We start from the raw sequence: 23,352 nt of genomic DNA, 5'->3' as shown, positions 1-23,352 counted from the left end.
CACATGTTCTGGTCAGTAGTGCTCAGTGTCGTCTGTGCTGACCTCAGATCAGTTTCAGGCTCAGCTGGATCTTCTCCAGTGTGTTAGAACTGGGCTCTGTTGACGTCGCCCAACCCAATGTGTGTGTGTGTGTGTGTGTTTGTGTAAACGTGCAGATTAAGGGCCGGGGATATTATAATAAGATCTTCACACGTCAGAAGGGTTTTGTCATTGTTTTTGAACTTAACTCTGTTTATGCTCTTTTACGATTTAATCATGAATGATGCACCTGCAACAAAACGGCAATGATCACATTGAAATCGTTTTACAGTGTAGACGTCTACTTGATCTGAAAACGGAAATGAGTTCTATCTGGTTTGTTTCTTACCATCAAATCACAACAACACACATTGGAGCACAAAAACACTGCACTAACACACTCAGCTCTGAGACCATAAGATGACTGACTCGTGAACGGCAGATCTCAACACAAGCGCAGTGTTTCTGTCTGATGTTCCTGAATGGAGGCTCAACAGATCAAAGGCTCAGCAGAGAGTTTCTCTCAATTAGTTCTAGCTGATGCTTTTTGTTGCTTCTGCTGCTGCATCTCACTATTGTGTTACCATGAAATTCCCTAGTGTTTACTCACACACACACACACACACACACTCACTCACATACATACATACACACACATTCTTGTATACACTCACACACACTCTCTCTCTCTCACTCACTCTCTCTCACACACACACACTTGAGCTCTTTTCATCCGTGCCGATGACACTCTGGCCGTCCCTCATTGTTTGCGGGGCTCGTCTGAGAGAGGAGGGCGGATCCTTCATGTGTGGGACAAAGAGCCGCCGCTTTCATCCCGCGCTCATCAAAGCCTCTGCTCTGCATCTGAAAGCTCTCTGGCTTTATGCTGCTCAAATTAGCCTATCGCCACCCCGCTAGCCTCACAAACCCCACGGCACAAACCTCCCTCCATCTGCCGAGTCCGAGCAGCTTCAGCTCCGCACCCCCTCCTCCAGCCTTTCAGACCCTTAAATCACGGCACGGAGGAGAATGAAAGAGCGCCGAAAGTGAGAAGGAAGAAAGACGGGGCTAAACGAATGCTGTGACGCGGCTCCGTTGTGTCCGTTCTGTGGGTCACTGGCCACATTCACACACACGGGAACCAGAGTCACTTCATATCAAAGCACTGCGGCCCTATGGAAGTCAATAACTCTGCTTTGTGATGGAAATTACCCTGATGCGTCACGATGGAGGAACAGAAAACACTCTGAGGTATTTAACAGTCTCGGCAATTTCTGCACCGGACAGAATCACGAAAATAATAATGATGATGGAATTCAAACGTTTTCCCCACACAATCCTGCTGTGATTCTTCAGATCAATTCAGTGGAAGTTCCTCAATGATGAAATGAGGTTGATTCATGGATGGAGTGATGGAGTGATTGACTGATTGGTCTTTATCAATCCCTCCTCTCCTTATTCTCTACTGATGTCTCTACTGCTAAAATGACTCACTACGACCAAAAAATTTACTTTTTTTTAACTTTTTAATTTATTCTTCGGACTCTCGCGCGCTTTCAAAACATTTTCTCTTCTTAACCCTCCTCCTCCTTCACCAACCCTAACCGCTGATGACTTTGCCACATTTTTATAAAAACCACTACCGTCAGTGGACAATTTTCAACACAACCAACTGACAAACACATCCTAACCGAAAACACACACACAGTGTCCCTTCCTTCTCTCCGCTCTAAGAGGCAGAAGTCTTCAAACTCATCCGTTCCAATCACCTACAACCTGTCCGCTTGATCTGATCCCTTCTCGTCTTCTTCAGTTGTACCTGCACTTTCTCACTCATATCAACACTTCTCTTCACACTGGCATCTTTCCCACAGCATTTAAGCAGACTCTGATTAAGAAACCCACTATAAATACAGCACTTTTGGGAAACTACAGATCGGTATCCCTTCTTCCATTCATTGCTAAACACTTTGCTAAAAGTTGCTAACTTTTAAGTCCACACATTGCTAAAAAACAACCCCCAAGAAAACAACCACAACTTTGTTATCATCTAGCTACTGGAGTGTCTCAGGGCTCAGTGCTGGGACCGCTTCTCTTCTCCATCTACATGACATCACTAGCGTCTGTCATTCAGAAACATGGTTTATCCATCACTGTTATCATCTAGCTACTGGAGTGCCTCAGGGCTCAGTGCTGGGACCGCTTCTCTTCTCCATCTACATGTCATCACTAGTGTCTGTCATTCAGAAACATGGTTTATCCATCACTGTTATCATCTAGCTACTGGAGTGCCTCAGGGCTCAGTGCTGGGACCGCTTCTCTTCTCCATCTACATGTCATCACTAGTGTCTGTCATTCAGAAACATGGTTTATCCATCACTGTTATCATCTAGCTACTGGAGTGCCTCAGGACTCAGTGCTGGGACCGCTTCTCTTCTCCATCTACATGTCATCACTAAGATCTGTCATTCAGAAACATGGTTTATCCATCACTGTTATCATCTAGCTACTGGAGTGCCTCAGGACTCAGTGCTGGGACCGCTTCTCTTCTCCATCTACATGTCATCACTAGTGTCTGTCATTCAGAAACATGGTTTATCCATCACTGTTATCATCTAGATACTGGAGTGCCTCAGGGCTCAGTGCTGGGACCGCTTCTCTTCTCCATCTACATGTCATCACTAGTGTCTGTCATTCAGAAACATGGTTTATCCATCACTGTTATCATCTAGCTACTGGAGTGCCTCAGGACTCAGTGCTGGGACCGCTTCTCTTCTCCATCTACATGTCATCACTAAGATCTGTCATTCAGAAACATGGTTTATCCATCACTGTTATCATCTAGCTACTGGAGTGCCTCAGGACTCAGTGCTGGGACCGCTTCTCTTCTCCATCTACATGTCATCACTAGTGTCTGTCATTCAGAAACATGGTTTATCCATCACTGTTATCATCTAGATACTGGAGTGCCTCAGGGCTCAGTGCTGGGACCGCTTCTCTTCTCCATCTACATGTCATCACTAGCGTCTGTCATTCAGAAACATGGTTTATCCATCACTGTTATCATCTAGATACTGGAGTGCCTCAGGGCTCAGTGCTGGGACCGCTTCTCTTCTCCATCTACATGTCATCACTAAGATCTGTCATTCAGAAACATGGTTTATCCATCACTGTTATCATCTAACTACTGGAGTGCCTCAGGGCTCAGTGCTGGGACCGCTTCTCTTCTCCATCTACATGTCATCACTAAGATCTGTCATTCAGAAACATGGTTTATCCATCACTGTTATCATCTAGCTACTGGAGTGCCTCAGGGCTCAGTGCTGGGACCGCTTCTCTTCTCCATCTACATGTCATCACTAAGATCTGTCATTCAGAAACATGGTTTATCCATCACTGTTATCATCTAGCTACTGGAGTGCCTCAGGGCTCAGTGCTGGGACCGCTTCTCTTCTCCATCTACATGTCATCACTAGTGTCTGTCATTCAGAAACATGGTTTATCCATCACTGTTATCATCTAGCTACTGGAGTGCCTCAGGACTCAGTGCTGGGACCGCTTCTCTTCTCCATCTACATGTCATCACTAGCGTCTGTCATTCAGAAAGATGGTTTATCCATCACTGTTATCATCTAGCTACTGGAGTGCCTCAGGGCTCAGTGCTGGGACCGCTTCTCTTCTCCATCTACATGTCATCACTAGTGTCTGTCATTCAGAAACATGGTTTATCCATCACTGTTATCATCTAGCTACTGGAGTGCCTCAGGACTCAGTGCTGGGACCGCTTCTCTTCTCCATCTACATGTCATCACTAGCGTCTGTCATTCAGAAACATGGTTTATCCATCACTGTTATCATCTAGATACTGGAGTGCCTCAGGGCTCAGTGCTGGGACCGCTTCTCTTCTCCATCTACATGTCATCACTAAGATCTGTCATTCAGAAACATGGTTTATCCATCACTGTTATCATCTAGCTACTGGAGTGCCTCAGGGCTCAGTGCTGGGACCGCTTCTCTTCTACATCTACATGTCTTCACTAGTGTCTGTCATTCAGAAACATGGTTTATCCATCACTGTTATCATCTAGATACTGGAGTGCCTCAGGGCTCAGTGCTGGGACCGCTTCTCTTCTACATCTACATGTCTTCACTAGTGTCTGTCATTCAGAAACATGGTTTATCCATCACTGTTATCATCTAGCTACTGGAGTGCCTCAGGGCTCAGTGCTGGGACCGCTTCTCTTCTACATCTACATGTCTTCACTAGTGTCTGTCATTCAGAAACATGGTTTATCCATCACTGTTATCATCTAGATACTGGAGTGCCTCAGGGCTCAGTGCTGGGACCGCTTCTCTTCTCCATCTACATGACATCACTAGGATCTGTCAATCAAAAACATGGTTTATCCATCACTGTTATCATCTAGATCAGCCTTTCTCAAAGTGGGTGCCGCGGCACACTGGGGTGCCCCCTAGCTGTGTCAGGGGTGCCGCCAAAAAATTACGTAGGCTAAAAAAAATTTGAAAAAAACAAACAAAAAAAAACAGCTGACATTTCATATATAAATATATTTGAATTTACATATTTACATTCTTCTTTTTAAACATATGAACATATTAATAAAATTGTAAATTCATTTTAGATAAATATATAAAATTAATCATAAAAAAATCCGTCTCACAAGACCGAAGCAAGACGCACCCAACTTGACGCAAGTGACGCAATCCATAGTAACGCGTTATAGCAACACCTCAGACTGACAGAAACGTAAAAATAAACGTTAATTTAGGCCACTTTAGTTACAGCACTATGGATCGTTTTTTGAAAAGAAAATCCCCATAAGAGCCGGGGATTTTTATTTTATTTTATCTGCATCGTGCACTTCATTTGAGTTCTCCTGGTCTGGATTTGTTATTGGGTTCTTGTATTGGGCGGTCCACCTCTTACGGTTTTATGGCATTTGTGTCTCTGATTAATTATTTTGTGAATTACTTTGCAAACCTGTGTTTTTAAAGGTGCTACAAAGTTTTTATTATTATTGTTATTTACAGTTCATATTATGCTCTGTTCATTACTGTTCTGTCTAACTAAACAAGACATTTGCATTTAAATTTGGGTTATGCAGTGTTTTTAAATTATATTTTACACTGGGGTGCCTTGAGATTTTATGCACTTTTGATAGGTGCCCTGACTGAAAAAAGTTTGAGAAAGGCTGATCTAGATACTGGAGTGCCTCAGGGCTCAGTGCTGGGACCGCTTCTCTTCTCCATCTACATGTCATCACTAGGATCTGTCATTCAGAAACATGGTTTATCCATCACTGTTATCATCTAGATACTGGAGTGCCTCAGGGCTCAGTGCTGGGACCGCTTCTCTTCTACATCTACATGTCATCACTAGTGTCTGTCATTCAGAAACATGGTTTATCCATCACTGTTATCATCTAGCTACTGGAGTGCCTCAGTGCTGGGACTTCTCTTCCGGCAAACTTAACACTTCATCACAACTTCTCCATTCAGATAGGTTCGTCATCCATAACTCCATCCAGGACAGCCAGTAACCTTGGAGTTGTGACTGATGATCAGTTGAAGTTCACAGACCACATTGCTAGAATTGCACAGTCCTGCAGATTTGCTTTACTCAACATTATGAGGATCAGGTCCTTCCTATAGGAGCTACACAACTCATGACACAAACTCTCGTTCTCTTCAGACTGAACTATTGTAATGTTCTTTCCTAAACCTCTGCAACTGATCCAGATGCTGCAGAAAGAAGTGTTTATCAAGCCGAAGTGACACTCGTAATTCCTCTCCTCATAAACCGTCACTGAAGAACCACTGGCTCTTCTCTACATTTAATTTGTAGAATATTTAAACAATATTTTACATCATTTTCTAAAAAATTCCATCTTTTCACACCATAAAATTTTGTCAGCTGGGAAGTTCATCAGCTTTATCCTCAAGGATTTTCTCTTATCACATAGTGGGGGAATGATAATGTGATCAAATAAATAAACGAGTAATAAATAAATATTCGTTTGTCTGTGATATAATTATCAGCACATCTCAACTTCAGATAAACAGATTCTACACACACTGACACAAAACGTGAACAGACTGACTTTCATCTAGGCTTTCTCTAGGTCTCGCCGCCTGCTTTATGTCCAGTCCCTGTGGAGATCCTTTATCTCAGTTTTGTCTCCAGATCAACAACCGTCACTAAAAGCAGCTCAAACTCCGTCTAACAGCCATAAACACTCAGCACTCGTCTGCCGTGTGCATTAGCAGCTTAAACATCAACATGCTAAACGCCCTCCTGACAGACACGGCTCCAGACCAGACCAGCTCTTTACACACACACACACACACACACTTGCAGAAGATGCATCAAAGTCTTGGGCTCTAATGAGATTTTTTGTCTTATCTGATTTAAAGTGGGCGGTTATTGTCAGGATCTGATAGTGTGTGGTTTGGCGACTAACAGAGGAATGCAGGGTTGTGTAGTTGAGATGTTGTGTAGTTGAGATGTGTGTGTCCATGTCGCTCCACATTAGTCTGATCCTGGTGTCTGATATCTTTCTCTTCGGCTTCAGGAAAATATTCCTGCTGTCTGACAGAATCAGTGTCACACTGAAGGAAACTCACTGTGCTTTGATTGACAGCTTCATCCGGCCCGCACATGCCGTCTCAGCCAATCAGCTCGCAAGAAAAACAGGATATTATAAGCAGCTCATGTTCTGGATTATAAACAAATAAGAAATGTGTCTAATATTCAAATTATCACTGCATGTCACTCACGCGCACACACACACACACACACACACTCAGTCACACACTGAGTTCTTCTGAGCTCCACTTTTCTGAGCTTTTCTTCTGAGCTCCACATCCGTGTGATTACAGAGGACAGAATCCGATCGCTTCCAAGCAGAAATTAAACAGGAATTCTCATTAACGCTGGAGGACAGAAGATGCACAACAGTGAAGGAGTGTTCAAACAACAGACGAGTGAATCCGGTCTCGTGTTTTAACATCATGCAGATTCCTCCGCTATTTTCATGAGTAACAAGTGGAAATACTAGAAAACCACAATTTAAAGTTTGTTTTCCAGCACAAATATATAAACATTCTTAAATCAACAGGCATTTACTGTAGAAGAAGCAAAATAACTGATGATATTACAGCTTATTTACTGAAAAATGCCTCAAAATGAAGTAATTCAAAGGGAAAACAAGACTCCATTGGCAGATATTTGTTCTTGTTTTAAACTCACTTCATTTTTATGCATTTTTCATTAACCAAGTCTTACAGTAATATCCTCAGTCATCGTTCTTCTCCAGTAAATGTGACTTGATGTAACAATGTTTAGATATTTGTGCTGAAAAACAAGACAGAAACACTGAGGAAGAACAGGATTATTGCGGTGTGTGTGTGTGCCGTTTTTATGAGGTCAGTGAGCAGCGACGGACAAAGAGCCTCGTCCCTGAAGACAAACACTCTTTGGGTGCAAATGACCCTGAAAACATGTTCGTTTCATCCGAGCGCCTGGAATTCTGGGACAAAGAGTCAACAATAGCGGCCGCGGGAGAGCAAATGTACACTCGCGAGCCGCAGGAACAACAAGCCCACAATCCGGAGCGATTCGCTCCGAGGAGAACCACAGAGCCGAGCGAAAGACTTCAAAGAGTGAAGGACAGCGTAAAAGAGGGTTTGACAGGAGCGCCTTTCATGTGTTCCTGCAGGGGATTGTGGGATAGCGATGACGTCACCAACAGCACAAACGCCACGGCACTTTAAACACAAACACAATCAGCAGGGATTCAGATCAGTTTAAGACTTATTTAAGACCTTTTTAAGACCAAATAATGGAAATTTTATAAATAAACTGAAGGGAACTCAATTCATCAATATGTTCTCTAAGTGTAAATGTTTATGGAGAAGGAGAAACACTTCAGAGTTTGAAAATACATCTTCCAACAGATGTCTGTTACTTTTTAATCCATTTTACTAAAGAAAAAGTTCAAAACCACTAAATACATGGAAATATATTTTACTGTACCTTCTGATCAAACTGGAAAAAGGATTCCTAAATCAAGATACATTTACTGCAGATACATCTGCAGCAGATGTAAAATGTGTTTTCTGTAAAATTAATCAAAATTAAATTAATGACTAAAGCAAGAACAAATATCTACTAATGGGCTCAGAAAAATCAGCTTCATTTAGAAGTTTTGACAGATTTGTTTACTTATTTTATACATTTTTTCAAGACTTGACAAGTCAAGTAAATGTATCTTGATTTAAACTAAAAACAGTACAAAAATACGAAGGAAGTGTTCATTTTTTTGGAATGCATGCAAGATTTAATGCCACGACTTTATGAAATCAAGACTTTCTGCTATGACGGAGACGTGTGTGACGGAGACGTGTGTGACGGAGACGTGTGTGAGGGAGACGTGTGTGACGGAGACGTGTGTGACGGAGACGTGTGTGACGGAGACGTGTGTGACGGAGACGTGTGTGACGGAGACGTGTGTGACGGAGACGTGTGTGAGGGAGACGTGTGTGACGGAGACGTGTGTGACGGAGACGTGTGTGACGGAGACGTGTGTGACGGAGACGTGTGTGGCGGAGACGTGTGTGACGGAGACGTGTGTGACGGAGACGTGTGTGAGGGAGACGTGTGTGAGGGAGACGTGTGTGACGGAGACGTGTGTGTCGGAGACGTGTGTGACGGAGTCGTGTGTGACGGAGACGTGTGTGACGGAGACGTGTGTGTCGGAGACGTGTGTGACGGAGACGTGTGTGACGGAGTCGTGTGTGACGGAGACGTGTGTGACGGAGACGTGTGTGTCGGAGTCGTGTGTGAGGGAGACGTGTGTGAGGGAGACGTGTGTGACGGAGACGTGTGTGTCGGAGACGTGTGTGACGGAGTCGTGTGTGACGGAGACGTGTGTGACGGAGACGTGTGTGGCGGAGACGTGTGTGACGGAGACGTGTGTGTCGGAGACGTGTGTGACGGAGTCGTGTGTGACGGAGACGTGTGTGACGGAGACGTGTGTGACGGAGACGTGTGTGACGGAGACGTGTGTGAGGGAGACGTGTGTGACGGAGACGTGTGTGTCGGAGACGTGTGTGACGGAGTCGTGTGTGACGGAGACGTGTGTGACGGAGACGTGTGTGGCGGAGACGTGTGTGAGGGAGACGTGTGTGACGGAGACGTGTGTGTCGGAGACGTGTGTGGCGGAGACGTGTGTGACGGAGACGTGTGTGACGGAGTCGTGTGTGACGGAGACGTGTGTGACGGAGACGTGTGTGACGGAGACGTGTGTGAGGGAGACGTGTGTGACGGAGACGTGTGTGACGGAGACGTGTGTGACGGAGACGTGTGTGACGGAGACGTGTGTGGCGGAGACGTGTGTGACGGAGACGTGTGTGACGGAGACGTGTGTGAGGGAGACGTGTGTGAGGGAGACGTGTGTGACGGAGACGTGTGTGTCGGAGACGTGTGTGACGGAGTCGTGTGTGACGGAGACGTGTGTGACGGAGACGTGTGTGTCGGAGACGTGTGTGACGGAGACGTGTGTGACGGAGACGTGTGTGACGGAGTCGTGTGTGACGGAGACGTGTGTGACGGAGACGTGTGTGAGGGAGACGGGTGTGACGGAGACGTGTGTGACGGAGACGTGTGTGAGGGAGACGTGTGTGAGGGAGACGTGTGTGACGGAGACGTGTGTGTCGGAGACGTGTGTGACGGAGTCGTGTGTGACGGAGACGTGTGTGACGGAGACGTGTGTGTCGGAGACGTGTGTGACGGAGACGTGTGTGACGGAGTCGTGTGTGACGGAGACGTGTGTGACGGAGACGTGTGTGTCGGAGTCGTGTGTGAGGGAGACGTGTGTGAGGGAGACGTGTGTGACGGAGACGTGTGTGTCGGAGACGTGTGTGACGGAGTCGTGTGTGACGGAGACGTGTGTGACGGAGACGTGTGTGGCGGAGACGTGTGTGACGGAGACGTGTGTGTCGGAGACGTGTGTGACGGAGTCGTGTGTGACGGAGACGTGTGTGACGGAGACGTGTGTGACGGAGACGTGTGTGACGGAGACGTGTGTGAGGGAGACGTGTGTGACGGAGACGTGTGTGTCGGAGACGTGTGTGACGGAGTCGTGTGTGACGGAGACGTGTGTGACGGAGACGTGTGTGGCGGAGACGTGTGTGAGGGAGACGTGTGTGACGGAGACGTGTGTGTCGGAGACGTGTGTGGCGGAGACGTGTGTGACGGAGACGTGTGTGACGGAGTCGTGTGTGACGGAGACGTGTGTGACGGAGACGTGTGTGACGGAGACGTGTGTGAGGGAGACGTGTGTGACGGAGACGTGTGTGACGGAGACGTGTGTGACGGAGACGTGTGTGACGGAGACGTGTGTGGCGGAGACGTGTGTGACGGAGACGTGTGTGACGGAGACGTGTGTGAGGGAGACGTGTGTGAGGGAGACGTGTGTGACGGAGACGTGTGTGTCGGAGACGTGTGTGACGGAGTCGTGTGTGACGGAGACGTGTGTGACGGAGACGTGTGTGTCGGAGACGTGTGTGACGGAGACGTGTGTGACGGAGACGTGTGTGACGGAGTCGTGTGTGACGGAGACGTGTGTGACGGAGACGTGTGTGAGGGAGACGGGTGTGACGGAGACGTGTGTGACGGAGACGTGTGTGTCGGAGACGTGTGTGACGGAGTCGTGTGTGACGGAGACGTGTGTGACGGAGACGTGTGTGTCAGAGACGTGTGTGACGGAGACGTGTGTGACGGAGTCGTGTGTGACGGAGACGTGTGTGACGGAGACGTGTGTGACGGAGACGTGTGTGAGGGAGACGTGTGTGAGGGAGACGTGTGTGTCGGAGACGTGTGTGAGGGAGACGTGTGTGAGGGAGACGTGTGTGACGGAGTCGTGTGTGACGGAGTCGTGTGTGACGGAGACGTGTGTGACGGAGTCGTGTGTGACGGAGTCGTGTGTGACGGAGACGTGTGTGACGGAGACGTGTGTGACGGAGACGTGTGTGACGGAGACGTGTGTGAGGGAGACGTGTGTGAGGGAGACGTGTGTGTCGGAGACGTGTGTGAGGGAGACGTGTGTGACGGAGACGTGTGTGACGGAGACGTGTGTGACGGAGTCGTGTGTGACGGAGACGTGTGTGACGGAGACGTGTGTGACGGAGACGTGTGTGACGGAGTCGTGTGTGACGGAGACGTGTGTGACGGAGACGTGTGTGACGGAGACGTGTGTGAGGGAGACGTGTGTGACGGAGACGTGTGTGACGGAGACGTGTGTGACGGAGTCGTGTGTGACGGAGACGTGTGTGACGGAGACGTGTGTGACGGAGACGTGTGTGACGGAGACGTGTGTGACGGAGACGTGTGTGGCGGAGACGTGTGTGACGGAGACGTGTGTGACGGAGACGTGTGTGGCGGAGACGTGTGTGGCGGAGACGTGTGTGACGGAGACGTGTGTGACGGAGACGTGTGTGACGGAGACGTGTGTGACGGAGACGTGTGTGACGGAGACGTGTGTGACGGAGACGTGTGTGGCGGAGACGTGTGTGACGGAGACGTGTGTGACGGAGACGTGTGTGACGGAGACGTGTGTGACGGAGACGTGTGTGGCGGAGACGTGTGTGACGGAGACGTGTGTGACGGAGACGTGTGTGGCGGAGACGTGTGTGAGGGAGACGTGTGTGACGGAGACGTGTGTGACGGAGACGTGTGTGACGGAGACGTGTGTGACGGAGACGTGTGTGGCGGAGACGTGTGTGACGGAGACGTGTGTGACGGAGACGTGTGTGACGGAGACGTGTGTGACGGAGTCGTGTGTGACGGAGACGTGTGTGGCGGAGACGTGTGTGACGGAGACGTGTGTGACGGAGACGTGTGTGGCGGAGACGTGTGTGACGGAGACGTGTGTGTCGGAGACGTGTGTGACGGAGACGTGTGTGACGGAGTCGTGTGTGACGGAGACGTGTGTGACGGAGACGTGTGTGACGGAGACGTGTGTGACGGAGACGTGTGTGGCGGAGACGTGTGTGGCGGAGACGTGTGTGACGGAGACGTGTGTGGCGGAGACGTGTGTGACGGAGACGTGTGTGACGGAGACGTGTGTGGCGGAGACGTGTGTGACGGAGACGTGTGTGTCGGAGACGTGTGTGACGGAGACGTGTGTGACGGAGTCGTGTGTGACGGAGACGTGTGTGACGGAGACGTGTGTGTCGGAGACGTGTGTGACGGAGACGTGTGTGACGGAGTCGTGTGTGACGGAGACGTGTGTGACGGAGACGTGTGTGACGGAGACGTGTGTGACGGAGACGTGTGTGAGGGAGACGTGTGTGAGGGAGACGTGTGTGAGGGAGACGTGTGTGACGGAGACGTGTGTGAGGGAGACGTGTGTGACGGAGACGTGTGTGGCGGAGACGTGTGTGACGGAGACGTGTGTGGCGGAGACGTGTGTGACGGAGACGTGTGTGACGGAGACGTGTGTGACGGAGACGTGTGTGACGGAGACGTGTGTGTCGGAGTCGTGTGTGACGGAGACGTGTGTGTCGGAGACGTGTGTGACGGAGACGTGTGTGACGGAGTCGTGTGTGACGGAGACGTGTGTGACGGAGACGTGTGTGACGGAGACGTGTGTGACGGAGACGTGTGTGACGGAGTCGTGTGTGACGGAGACGTGTGTGACGGAGACGTGTGTGACGGAGACGTGTGTGACGGAGACGTGTGTGTCGGAGTCGTGTGTGACGGAGACGTGTGTGACGGAGACGTGTGTGACGGAGACGTGTGTGACGGAGTCGTGTGTGACGGAGACGTGTGTGACGGAGACGTGTGTGACGGAGACGTGTGTCGGAGACGTGTGTGACGGATACGTGTGAGACGGAGTCGTGTGTGATGGAGACGTGTGTGACGGAGACGTGTGTGACGGAGACGTGTGTGACGGAGACGTGTGTGGCGGAGACGTGTGTGGCGGAGACGTGTGTGAGGGAGACGTGTGTGACGGAGACGTGTGTGGCGGAGACGTCAGGACATGGAAATGAAAACTGCGTCGGGCTGAAACTAGCAAACACACTTGGTCACGCCTGGCGCTGCATTTCTCCAGGTGTAATTTCTACAGATAACACACGCTCATTACCATATTTACTGATGTATCGCTTGAGACTTACTGATGTAAATATTACAATAAAAACGTTATTTAAAGTACTTCTTTATCGCACAATATATATTTCTTAATATTTAGCCTAAAATGTAGCCTGACTTCATCATATCAGTAAAGCTGCTTTGAAACTCTGTGTATTGTAAAAAATGACTAAACACACACACACACACACACACATCTACACAATCAAAACCAGCACATTCCTGTCCATCAGAGCACACATACCAACACAAGAGTGTGTGTTTGATTCCGCTAACACCTCTGTGATACTAACGTATTAGCACCAACAATAGCGGCTGTAATTGCTCACACACATGTGCTAATGGAGGCTTACACACACACACACACACACACGCACACAAAGCCCCGAGTAACTGTCAATAACAGCAGGACAGAACAATGGCATGATGGGGATGATGATGGGTATTAAAGAGGTTAAGCTACTGAGATACGCTTTCACACACACACACACACACAAACACACACACACACACCAGTGGAAACAAACAATATCCTTCTGGAAACTTTCCAGTTAATACTGACAGAACTTCACCAGTCAGACACACACACTGCAAAAAGCCTGTTCCCAAGTGTGTGTGTGTGTGAGTTAGCAGAGAGACGGAGAGCCTCAGGCAATCTAGTGCAGACGTCTGCGGAGAATGACACACACAGATGCAGACTCTCATTAGGAGATTAGCTGAACTCATTAGTGTTTGGAGGTTTTCCACGGATACACACACACACACACACACACACACAAACACACACACAATAATTCCCCACTTTAGCTGGAACAGTAAATCAGAGCAGGTTGAATTTCGCAGCTGTCTCGGCTGGACGAACTTAAAACAATCCGATGTGCGTCAAACTCCCAATAAATGTGTGAGTGTGTGAGAGAGTGTATGTGAGTGTTTGCTGAGTGGATATAAATATGAAACACCTGCTGGTGAAGAAGAGACACATTTATATACACGTTTATATACAGTCGGTCACAGAAACTGTGAAAGTCTTCAGATCTGCGCTAGGAAAATCCTGGAGTAAATCATGCAGCGACTCTCATTACAACCGTTTCACTCCACACACACATTCATCTGAGAACACACACACACACACACACACACACATGAGAAACACAGACATCTCTTACCATGGAAACTTCAGGACTAAAACTCACTGACTAAACATAGAATCAAAGAGAGAGAAATTACTGAGTTAGAGTTTGATTTCTGTGACACACACACACACACACACACACACACACACACACACACACACCTGGAGCTTTAAACGAAAATGAATATTTAGTGATGCATCATCAACTTACCTCAACTGAAACTATCGGACTTGATCTGAATAATGACACTTTACAGCAGAAATAGAGTTATTGGTCAACTTTACACTGTTATTGAACTGAAAATTTACATTGATATTGAAATGAAACTTTACACTGTTATTGAGTTGTGGCAGGAGTTGTGGCAGGAGTTGTGGCAGGTGTTGTGGAAGGTGTTGTGGCAGGAGTTGTGGCAGGAGTTATGGCAGGTGTTGTGGCAGGTGTTGTGGCAGGAGTTATGGCAGGTGTTGTGGCAGGAGTTATGGCAGGTGTTGTGGCAGGAGTTGTGGCAGGAGTTGTGGCAGGTGTTGTGGAAGGTGTTGTGGCAGGAGTTGTGGCAGGAGTTATGGCAGGTGTTGTGGCAGGTGTTGTGGCAGGAGTTATGGCAGGTGTTGTGGCAGGAGTTATGGCAGGTGTTGTGGCAGGAGTTGTGGCAGGTGTTGTGGCAGGTGTTGTGGCAGGAGTTATGGCAGGTGTTGTGGCAGGTGTTGTGGCAGGAGTTATGGCAGGTGTTGTGGCAGGTGTTATGGCAGGTGTTGTGGCAGGAGTTGTGGCAGGAGTTGTGGCAGGTGTTATGGCAGGTGTTATGGCAGGAGTTATGGCAGGTGTTATGGCAGGAGTTGTGGCAGGAGTTGTGGCAGGTGTTGTGGCAGGAATTATGGCAGGTGTTATGGCAGGAGTTGTGGCAGGTGTTGTGGCAGGTGTTATGGCAGGAGTTGTGGCAGGAGTTGTGGCAGGAGTTGTGGCAGGTGTTGTGGCAGGTGTTATGGCAGGTGTTATGGCAGGAGTTATGGCAGGTTTATGGCAGGAGTTGTGGCAGGTGTTGTGGCAGGAATTATGGCAGGTGTTATGGCAGGAGTTGTGGCAGGTGTTATGGCAGGTGTTGTGGCAGGAGTTGTGGCAGGAGTTGTGGCAGGAGTTGTGGCAGGAGTTGTGGCAGGTGTTGTGGCAGGTGTTATGGCAGGTGTTATGGCAGGAGTTATGGCAGGTGTTAGGGCAGGAGTTGTGGCAGGAGTTGTGGCAGGTGTTGTGGCAGGAATTATGGCAGGTGTTATGGCAGGAGTTGTGGCAGGTGTTGTGGCAGGAGTTGTGGCAGGAGTTGTGGCAGGTGTTATGGCAGGTGTTGTGGCAGGTGTTGTGGCAGGTGTTGTGGCAGGAGTTGTGGCAGGTGTTATGGCAGGTGTTGTGGCAGGTGTTGTGGCAGGAGTTGTGGCAGGTGTTGTGGCAGGAGTTATGGCAGGTGTTATGGCAGGAGTTGTGGCAGGTGTTGTGGCAGGAGTTATGGCAGGTGTTGTGGCAGGTGTTGTGGCAGGAGTTATGGCAGGAGTTGTGGCAGGTGTTATGGCAGGAGTTGTGGCAGGTGTTGTGGCAGGTGTTGTGGCAGGAGTTATGGCAGGTGTTGTGGCAGGAGTTGTGGCAGGAGTTATGGCAGGAGTTATGGCAGGAGTCATGGCAGGAGTTGTGGCAGGAGTTGTGGCAGGTGTTATGGCAGGAGTTATGGCAGGAGTTGTGGCAGGAGTTGTGGCAGGTGTTATGGCAGGAGTTATGGCAGGAGTTGTGGCAGGTGTTGTGGCAGGAATTATGGCAGGTGTTATGGCAGGAGTTGTGGCAGGTGTTGTGGCAGGAGTTGTGGCAGGTGTTGTGGCAGGAGTTATGGCAGGTGTTGTGGCAGGAGTTGTGGCAGGAGTTGTGGCAGGAGTTGTGGCAGGTGTTGTGGCAGGAGTTATGGCAGGTGTTGTGGCAGGAGTTGTGGCAGGTGTTATGGCAGGAGTTATGGCAGGAGTTGTGGCAGGAGTTGTGGCAGGTGTTATGGCAGGAGTTATGGCAGGAGTTGTGGCAGGTGTTGTGGCAGGAATTATGGCAGGTGTTATGGCAGGAGTTGTGGCAGGTGTTGTGGCAGGAGTTGTGGCAGGTGTTGTGGCAGGAGTTATGGCAGGTGTTGTGGCAGGAGTTGTGGCAGGAGTTGTGGCAGGTGTTGTGGCAGGTGTTATGGCAGGTGTTGTGGCAGGTGTTGTGGCAGGTGTTATGGCAGGAGTTATGGCAGGAGGTATGGCAGGAGTTATGGCAGGAGTCATGGCAGGTGTTATGGCAGGAGTTATGGCAGGAGTTATTACAGTGTGCGTACAGGCAAGTGTGTGTGTGTGTGTGTGCGCGTGCGTGTGCGCGTGCATGTGTGTGAATGTGAGCGTGTGTGTGAGTGTGAGTGTTTGTATATGTTTGAGTGTTTTTCCGAAGTGTTTTTACATGAATGTTCGTCTAACGTTTTCAAGTGTTTCTACGTGTTTCAGAAACGTTCCCATAATGTTTGAAGTACAAAACAATGTTCAATTAAGGTTCATATAACCAAGAAAACCAACAGCCATGTTTCCATCCACATATTTCCATGTTCCTTTTGGGATATCGCATAATCCAAAACACTGGATAGAAATGCCAAGATCTGCATAAATTCTTAAAATACACATAAAAAAGAATGCTCTCTGAGTTGGAAACATGTTTTATCTGATAAGAAGACATGCACATAAACTACGATAGAAACACTTCTACAGAATAAACCCCTCAAACCCTCATGTGAACGTCCGAGAACAAGACAGTGTTTCGCCTGACGCTCGACACACACTCGTTCATGATGGAGGGAAAGAGCACGATTGCAGAAACTCAACGCAAGTGATGATTTGTGCTCTTGAACACATGCGATTGAAACGCTGCTTTATTCACAGATGTTTACTCTGATTTTAAGTTAAATTCAAACTTGGAATGGAAACACAGCTAATGTTAGAGATGCAAAGTGATCAATTATGAAGCATATTCACATTCAGCTGTAAAGCAATAGACAATAGAGTCATTATTCAGATCAAATCAGCTCAAGTTTTGTTCTCATCCCAGAGAGTCACACTGTTAAAAAGAATAATAGAACTGAATGCGTTTTAAAGCAGCACTCGAGATCAGACTCCCTCAGACGAGATGAAAACGACGACAAGCTGTTCGGATCAAACACACTCCTGTGAAGTGTTCATCTCATGCTGATCTTCACCGATCTCTGAGGACTAAAGCTTCTCTGAAACGATTCGCTTTGAGCTTCGATGCAGGAATCTCTCAGAAGAGCTTGGAGAAACACGACGACGCTCAAGCTTCACGCATGTGTGCTTTCCGCTCACAAAAACACACATGCTGAGAAGTTTGCATGATGTCGTGTGTTATTTTATGCCTTAAAATACTCTTAAAACTCATCTTTGATCACCAAAAGAACATATTCAAATGTTTTCTCCTTGGGGGAAAAAACATGGCATAAAATATCTTGAATGTAACTCGACACCCTCGCCTCATTTAGTATTTGCGGTTCTATGAATATGCAAATGAGCCCCGCCTCCACTTACTCAGCTCAGAGATCCCCCCTAACCATTTTAATTTCATAAATGATGCACTTCACACAGTTATTGATCTGAACTGAATCCACACAGAACTGAATCTATCGGAATAATAACGTTTTACAGCTGAATCTGATTTTGTCTCACATTTGATGAAGTTTTAGTTTATTCTTGTGAAGCTGCTGTGTAGAGCGCTGTAGAACTCGATGATAACTCTATTTGCTGGATGATCAGGCATCAGAAGATCAACAGCTCTGGTGTGTGTGTGTGTGTGTGTGTGTGTGTGTGTGTGTGTGTGTGTGTGTGTGAGTGTGTGTGAGCACGAGGTCAAACTGGCGTGCGTAATCCCGTTAGTTGCGTAGCGGCATTAGCAGAGCTCTGTGAAGGGTTCTGCAGACCATTTCACAAGATGTAAACAACACTGGTCCAGAAGCACTTCCTGTTTCAGTTTGTAACTGTTTTCTTTATTTCACATGTAAAGAAAACATCTTAAAGATGTTTGTTTAACTTTTTGATTCAGTTTTAAATGTTCTGTTGGTTGTATTTTATCCCAGCTTTTATGTAGTGTTAAAAAACTGAAACAGGAAGTGCTTCTGGACCAGTGTTGTTTACATCTTGTGTAGTCAGATCCAGAACCATTACGCTCCACTCCCTCTGACAGCAGAACACACTCCAGAGCAGCTCCAGGCCTAACACAGGGATTTACTACAAAACTCACCCATATAATACATGGCTTTTTACAGAAACAATTCCAAGTGTTGTTTTCTCATAAACGACAATCACCAGATGTTTAAACAGACGTAGTGATGAAAGCGCATGTGAACACACAGGTACAACACCGAACCGCACAGTTCACACACACAGCGCTTCCTGGACACAAGCTCCGCCCCCTAAGCCGGGAGCAGCAGCATCATTTGCATTTAAAGGGACACACACATAAACGGTGTGTTTTTGCTCACACTCAAAAAGTGACAGTTTTAACACGGCATAAAACAACATATGTGGGGTATATATTAGCTAAAACTTCACAAACACACTTTTACATTTTGTGAAAAGGGCATTATATCACCCCTTTGATTGGAAATTTATTTTCAGGTCTATCCACAAGTTTCCTACGCCCCATGAGGCCTTGCGTCAAAAGTGGGCGCGTCTTCCAGTTGGAAGTAAACAAAGCGCGACTTGACATGCTTGACACTCGTTCATTCAACAGTTGACAGTCATTCAAGTTATAGCGATCCAAACTAGCTAACGATGTGGGAACACAACCTCAACGAAATTAAAAAGGGTGAAATAACACCCTCCGCAGTGTATTATAATAACATTATTAATAATCAATACTCATCAAGGCATGATGACAGACAGTTGTGTGAGCTGATAAACAATTAAAATAAAAAATACACACTTAGTCATTGTGCTTTGTAGTTTATTCAAAATTATAAATGAATGTGCTGCTTGAATACATTAACTGGCACATTATTCTGTCAACACAGGCTTTGATCCTGAGTTTAGGTGTAACATCAGTAGCGAACAGCCAATCACATGCTGAGAGAGTTTATAGAATATTAAGAATTTAAACAAATGTACGCAGGAAGATTCGTCGCCTTTTGGGAGGTGATGGAAACTACAGTCGTTGGCAGGATCAGAGACGGGCTCTGCAGGATCACTCTGATTTCGTTTTCAGCTTATGTTCAAAACAATCACGTTTAAGCCACTGAACTAGTTTAGTCCGGTTATACATACAACCGCGAACAGCACATGTTGTCCCTGAGCTCCGTAACGACATCTCTCATAAAGATTTGCGTCTTTAAATAGTAAAATAATTCTCCGAAAAACAGCTAGCCTCTTCGCTAACTAACACACAAAACACCATTGGAATGCTACTCCCGCCGCGTCACCGGAAGTTGCACCCACTTTATTTTTTACAGGAGCGCCCCTCGGAAACTTGTGGATAATCAAAGGTTATTGGAGCTGCTAACACACACACCTGCTGGAAGCTGAGGCTGTTGAGAGGAAGGCACACACACACACACCTGCTGGAAGCTGAGGCTGTTGAGAGGAAGGCACACACACACACACCTGGTGGAAGCTGAGGCTGTTGAGAGGAAGGTACACACACACACACACACACGCACACACACACCTGGTGGAAGCTGAGGCCGTTGAGAGGAAGGCACTGCTCCTCCACCTCCTCCACGGCGCCGGTCCGCTTCCTCATGCGCTGCGCCTCCTGCGCCAGGTACAGGTCCAGCACCGGCACGCCTCGGCTCTTCACCTCGGCCTCCGTCAGCGCGTTCACCATCAGCATGACCCACACGGGCCGCTTGCGCTCCCAGTTTCCGGCGATGGCGTTGAACAGGTACTCGGCGTACAGGCCCTGACCCCGCTGGCCCGGCGTGACCCAGGAGGGCAGCATGAGCCGCACGTACTCCAGGTGCGCCTTCAGCCGGCGGTACAGCTGATCCGGGATCAGGTCCTGCAGGATCTCGCCCGGCGGCAGCAGCTGGCAGGAGCTCAGGCCCGACACCGTGGACGGGTCCGTCAGGTCCAGCTCGAAGAACACCACGCCGCTCCGCTGGAACGCCTGCTTGGAGTTCTCCGGGATGAAGTCCCACACGCGCGTGTACGGGACGTGGATCGTGCCGTAGAAGAACGAGGGCGGCTCTCGCTTGATCGTCCACAGGAACGAGTTCAGATCGCTTTGCTGGCCAGAGAACAGACACTCGTCAGGACACGAGCTCATCACAGCTATGATCAATCAAAATCTACAAATCAGTCAGTAACACTTTACACATGTTTATGACAACTGTTATTAAGTGGCATTCGCTCAATTATGACATTTGTAATGCAAATATGACATTGTTTGAGATGTCTTTGTTATGACAACTTGACATTACCAACACAACACAATCTGGATCAAACTTAAGAAACTTTAGCTTTATGGGTTAACGTTACATTAAACTGTCAGGTGGTTGGTTTTGACATCGGCTGTGATGAGGCCATTATAACAATTTAATGACAAATTCAGTTATAATGCCCTCATGACAGCTGATCGTGAGCTTAGAATTATAAGGTTATCTCCACTTTTGGTCGAAATTGAGTTTTTGGCGTAATCTGATCCATTAGGTGTTTATTAATGCCTGTGTGGTGTTATTTTTTGTTAAAAAAACAAAAACAAAAAAAAGATTAATAGATAAAGCTATAATAGAAGGTTATACTACATAACAGTTTTGCCAGCTGGGATGTGAAAACTTTGATGCTCAATATCTCAGAACGACCCTAAACGGAGATAGAACCTTATAATTCTAAGCTCACGCGATGTCAAAACCAACCACATCCACAGCTAATGTTAACCCATAAAGCTAAAGTTTCTTAAGTTTGATCATTAATCTGCTATGTCATGTTTATGACAGGTTGTGTTATCTAATGTCAAGTCATGACAAAGACACTGACGGATTATGATGTATTGGTTTATGTCAAGCTGTCATAAAGACATCTCAAACAATGTCATATTTGCATTAAAAATGTCATAACTGAGAGCAAATGACACTTAATGACAGTTGTCAAACATATATCTTGTCATGATTATGAATGTGTCATGTCAGTCATATGCACACCCCTTCAAGTAAAGTGTTACCAATCATTTTAAACACAATTGAAATATCACACTAAAAAATAAATCAAAAGCAAATTAAAAAAAAATAATAAATCATTTAAAAATAAAAACATATCTAATATATCTATTTAAATCAAATTAATAATAAAAAACTCAAGTCGGCTTTATTTATACAGTGCTTTCCACAAAATATATTGTATCAGAGCAGCTTTACAGAGATAATGGACAATAATGCAACCGTTCAAGCTCAAGTCAGATCTGTGACGGTTCATTTTTGTTCTAAAAAAGTTATTAATTTAGTTCATTTAAACTCAATAAAATACTGTTCAACATGATCAGTTCTGCTGATTCATAATTCTGTGGAAACTGTTACGTTTTCTTTCTCAGGATTCTTTGATGGAAAAAAAAGTTCAAAAGAACAGCATTTATTTGAAATACAATCTTTTGTAACATTATAAATGTCTTTACTGTCACTTTTGAGCAATTAAATGCGTCCTTCATGAATAAAAGTTTTAAATTCTTTAAAATAAATCTAACTGACCACAAGCTTGTGTAAATACATCCATATTACAATAATTTGAATATTATAAAAGTAGATTTTTTTTAAGTCTCTTTTGCTCATTTATTTAGATAACAGCTGTTTTCTACACAGTAAAGTGTAATTTATTCCTGTGATCAGATGGAGTGAATGTGATCTGGATGTTTATTCACAATGTCTTCAATAGACATTTAATATCTAATGAGTTCAACACCGGATGGCGATGCACTTTAAACTTCCACATTCTCGCTCTTTTCTGTCTGACTGCAGAAACTAAAAGCATGTTGAATAAAGTTACATACTCGAGAGAAACACAGTTTCACTAAAAACTCAATAAAGCAGCAGAAGTTTTGAGTCTGAATCTCAATGAAGCGAGAGCGATATCTCTGATCCTGTGTGAGGAGACGAGGAACATGGAGCACAAACATCTTGCATGAACTGATTGAATGTTAAATGTTTAATATTAAACAAGTATATTAATATGTTTCCTTTAACTGTTCATGATCTGCATAATAAATGTATTTATGTTCTCAGTGTGAACACTTACTCTGGTGTGAGTCTCGCAGTCGCCGGAGTCTCTGAGGTGGAGCTGGCCACATCTCACCATCATCATCATCAGACAGCTCTGCAGAAGAGCGCTCAAACTAACCTTCATCATCATCCTCATCCTCATCACCATCACTCGCTCACAGTAACGCGCGCGACGGACGGAGGCCGGGCTGTGCTCCTCATCCCGGAGGAGACCCGATCACCCATCAACAGCCGAGGAGGACCTCCGCAGATCCATGAGGAGGAGACCAGCCTGTCACACACTCATGAGCCCGTGAGAAGCGCGCCTGGGTATCCCTTACACACACACAACTCTCTAAAGTTTGTAGTTTAGAAGATCCTCTTTGATTTTCTCCTCAAACTCGCCGAATGACGCGCGTCAGTAAAACTCCTCCGCGGGTTCTGTCGCTCTCTCTCTCTCTCTCTCTCTCTCTCTCTCTCTCTCTCTCTCTCTCTCTCTCTCTCTCTCTCTCTCTCTCTCTCTATGTGTGTGTGTGTGGCTTTACCTTCCCCCAGCCCCTCACTCTCTAAATAATGTGATTTGAGCATCTCGGACCCCCGCGGGAGCGCGCGACACACACAGCGAGTGCTGCGAGTCAAAACGCACGCGCGCGGCTCATGAATCTGTCACACACACACACACACACACACACACACACACACATCTAGTTTGATCAGTGACTTCAGACGGATCTGAATCCTGAACCTGTCCTGTGCAAGATAACTTTTTGTTTAGCACATTTCGC

At 46.8% G+C, this 23,352-nt stretch overlaps 1 protein-coding gene across 1 annotated transcript in view; it reads right to left on the bottom strand.

Moving 5' to 3' along the window:
* The window catches only part of trabd2a (TraB domain containing 2A), a 49,357-nt gene extending 26,305 nt beyond the window's left edge, over positions 1 to 23,052 (bottom strand). The window contains exons 1-2 of the mRNA XM_039661460.2: positions 22,605 to 23,052; positions 20,047 to 20,607 (exon numbers count right to left, since the gene is read on the bottom strand). Coding sequence (XP_039517394.2) covers positions 20,047 to 20,607; positions 22,605 to 22,736 — 693 coding nt within the window. The 5' untranslated portion in view covers positions 22,737 to 23,052. The remainder of the gene's footprint in view (positions 1 to 20,046; positions 20,608 to 22,604) is intronic.
* Positions 23,053 to 23,352: the final 300 nt, after the last annotated feature.

Source organism: Pimephales promelas, chromosome 4, assembly GCF_988280905.1.
Source record: "Pimephales promelas chromosome 4, fPimPro1.hap1.1, whole genome shotgun sequence".
NCBI lineage: Eukaryota > Metazoa > Chordata > Actinopteri > Cypriniformes > Leuciscidae > Pimephales > Pimephales promelas.
Note: the sequence above shows the minus strand (reverse complement) of the source record. Positions and strands in the feature narration are given on the sequence as shown.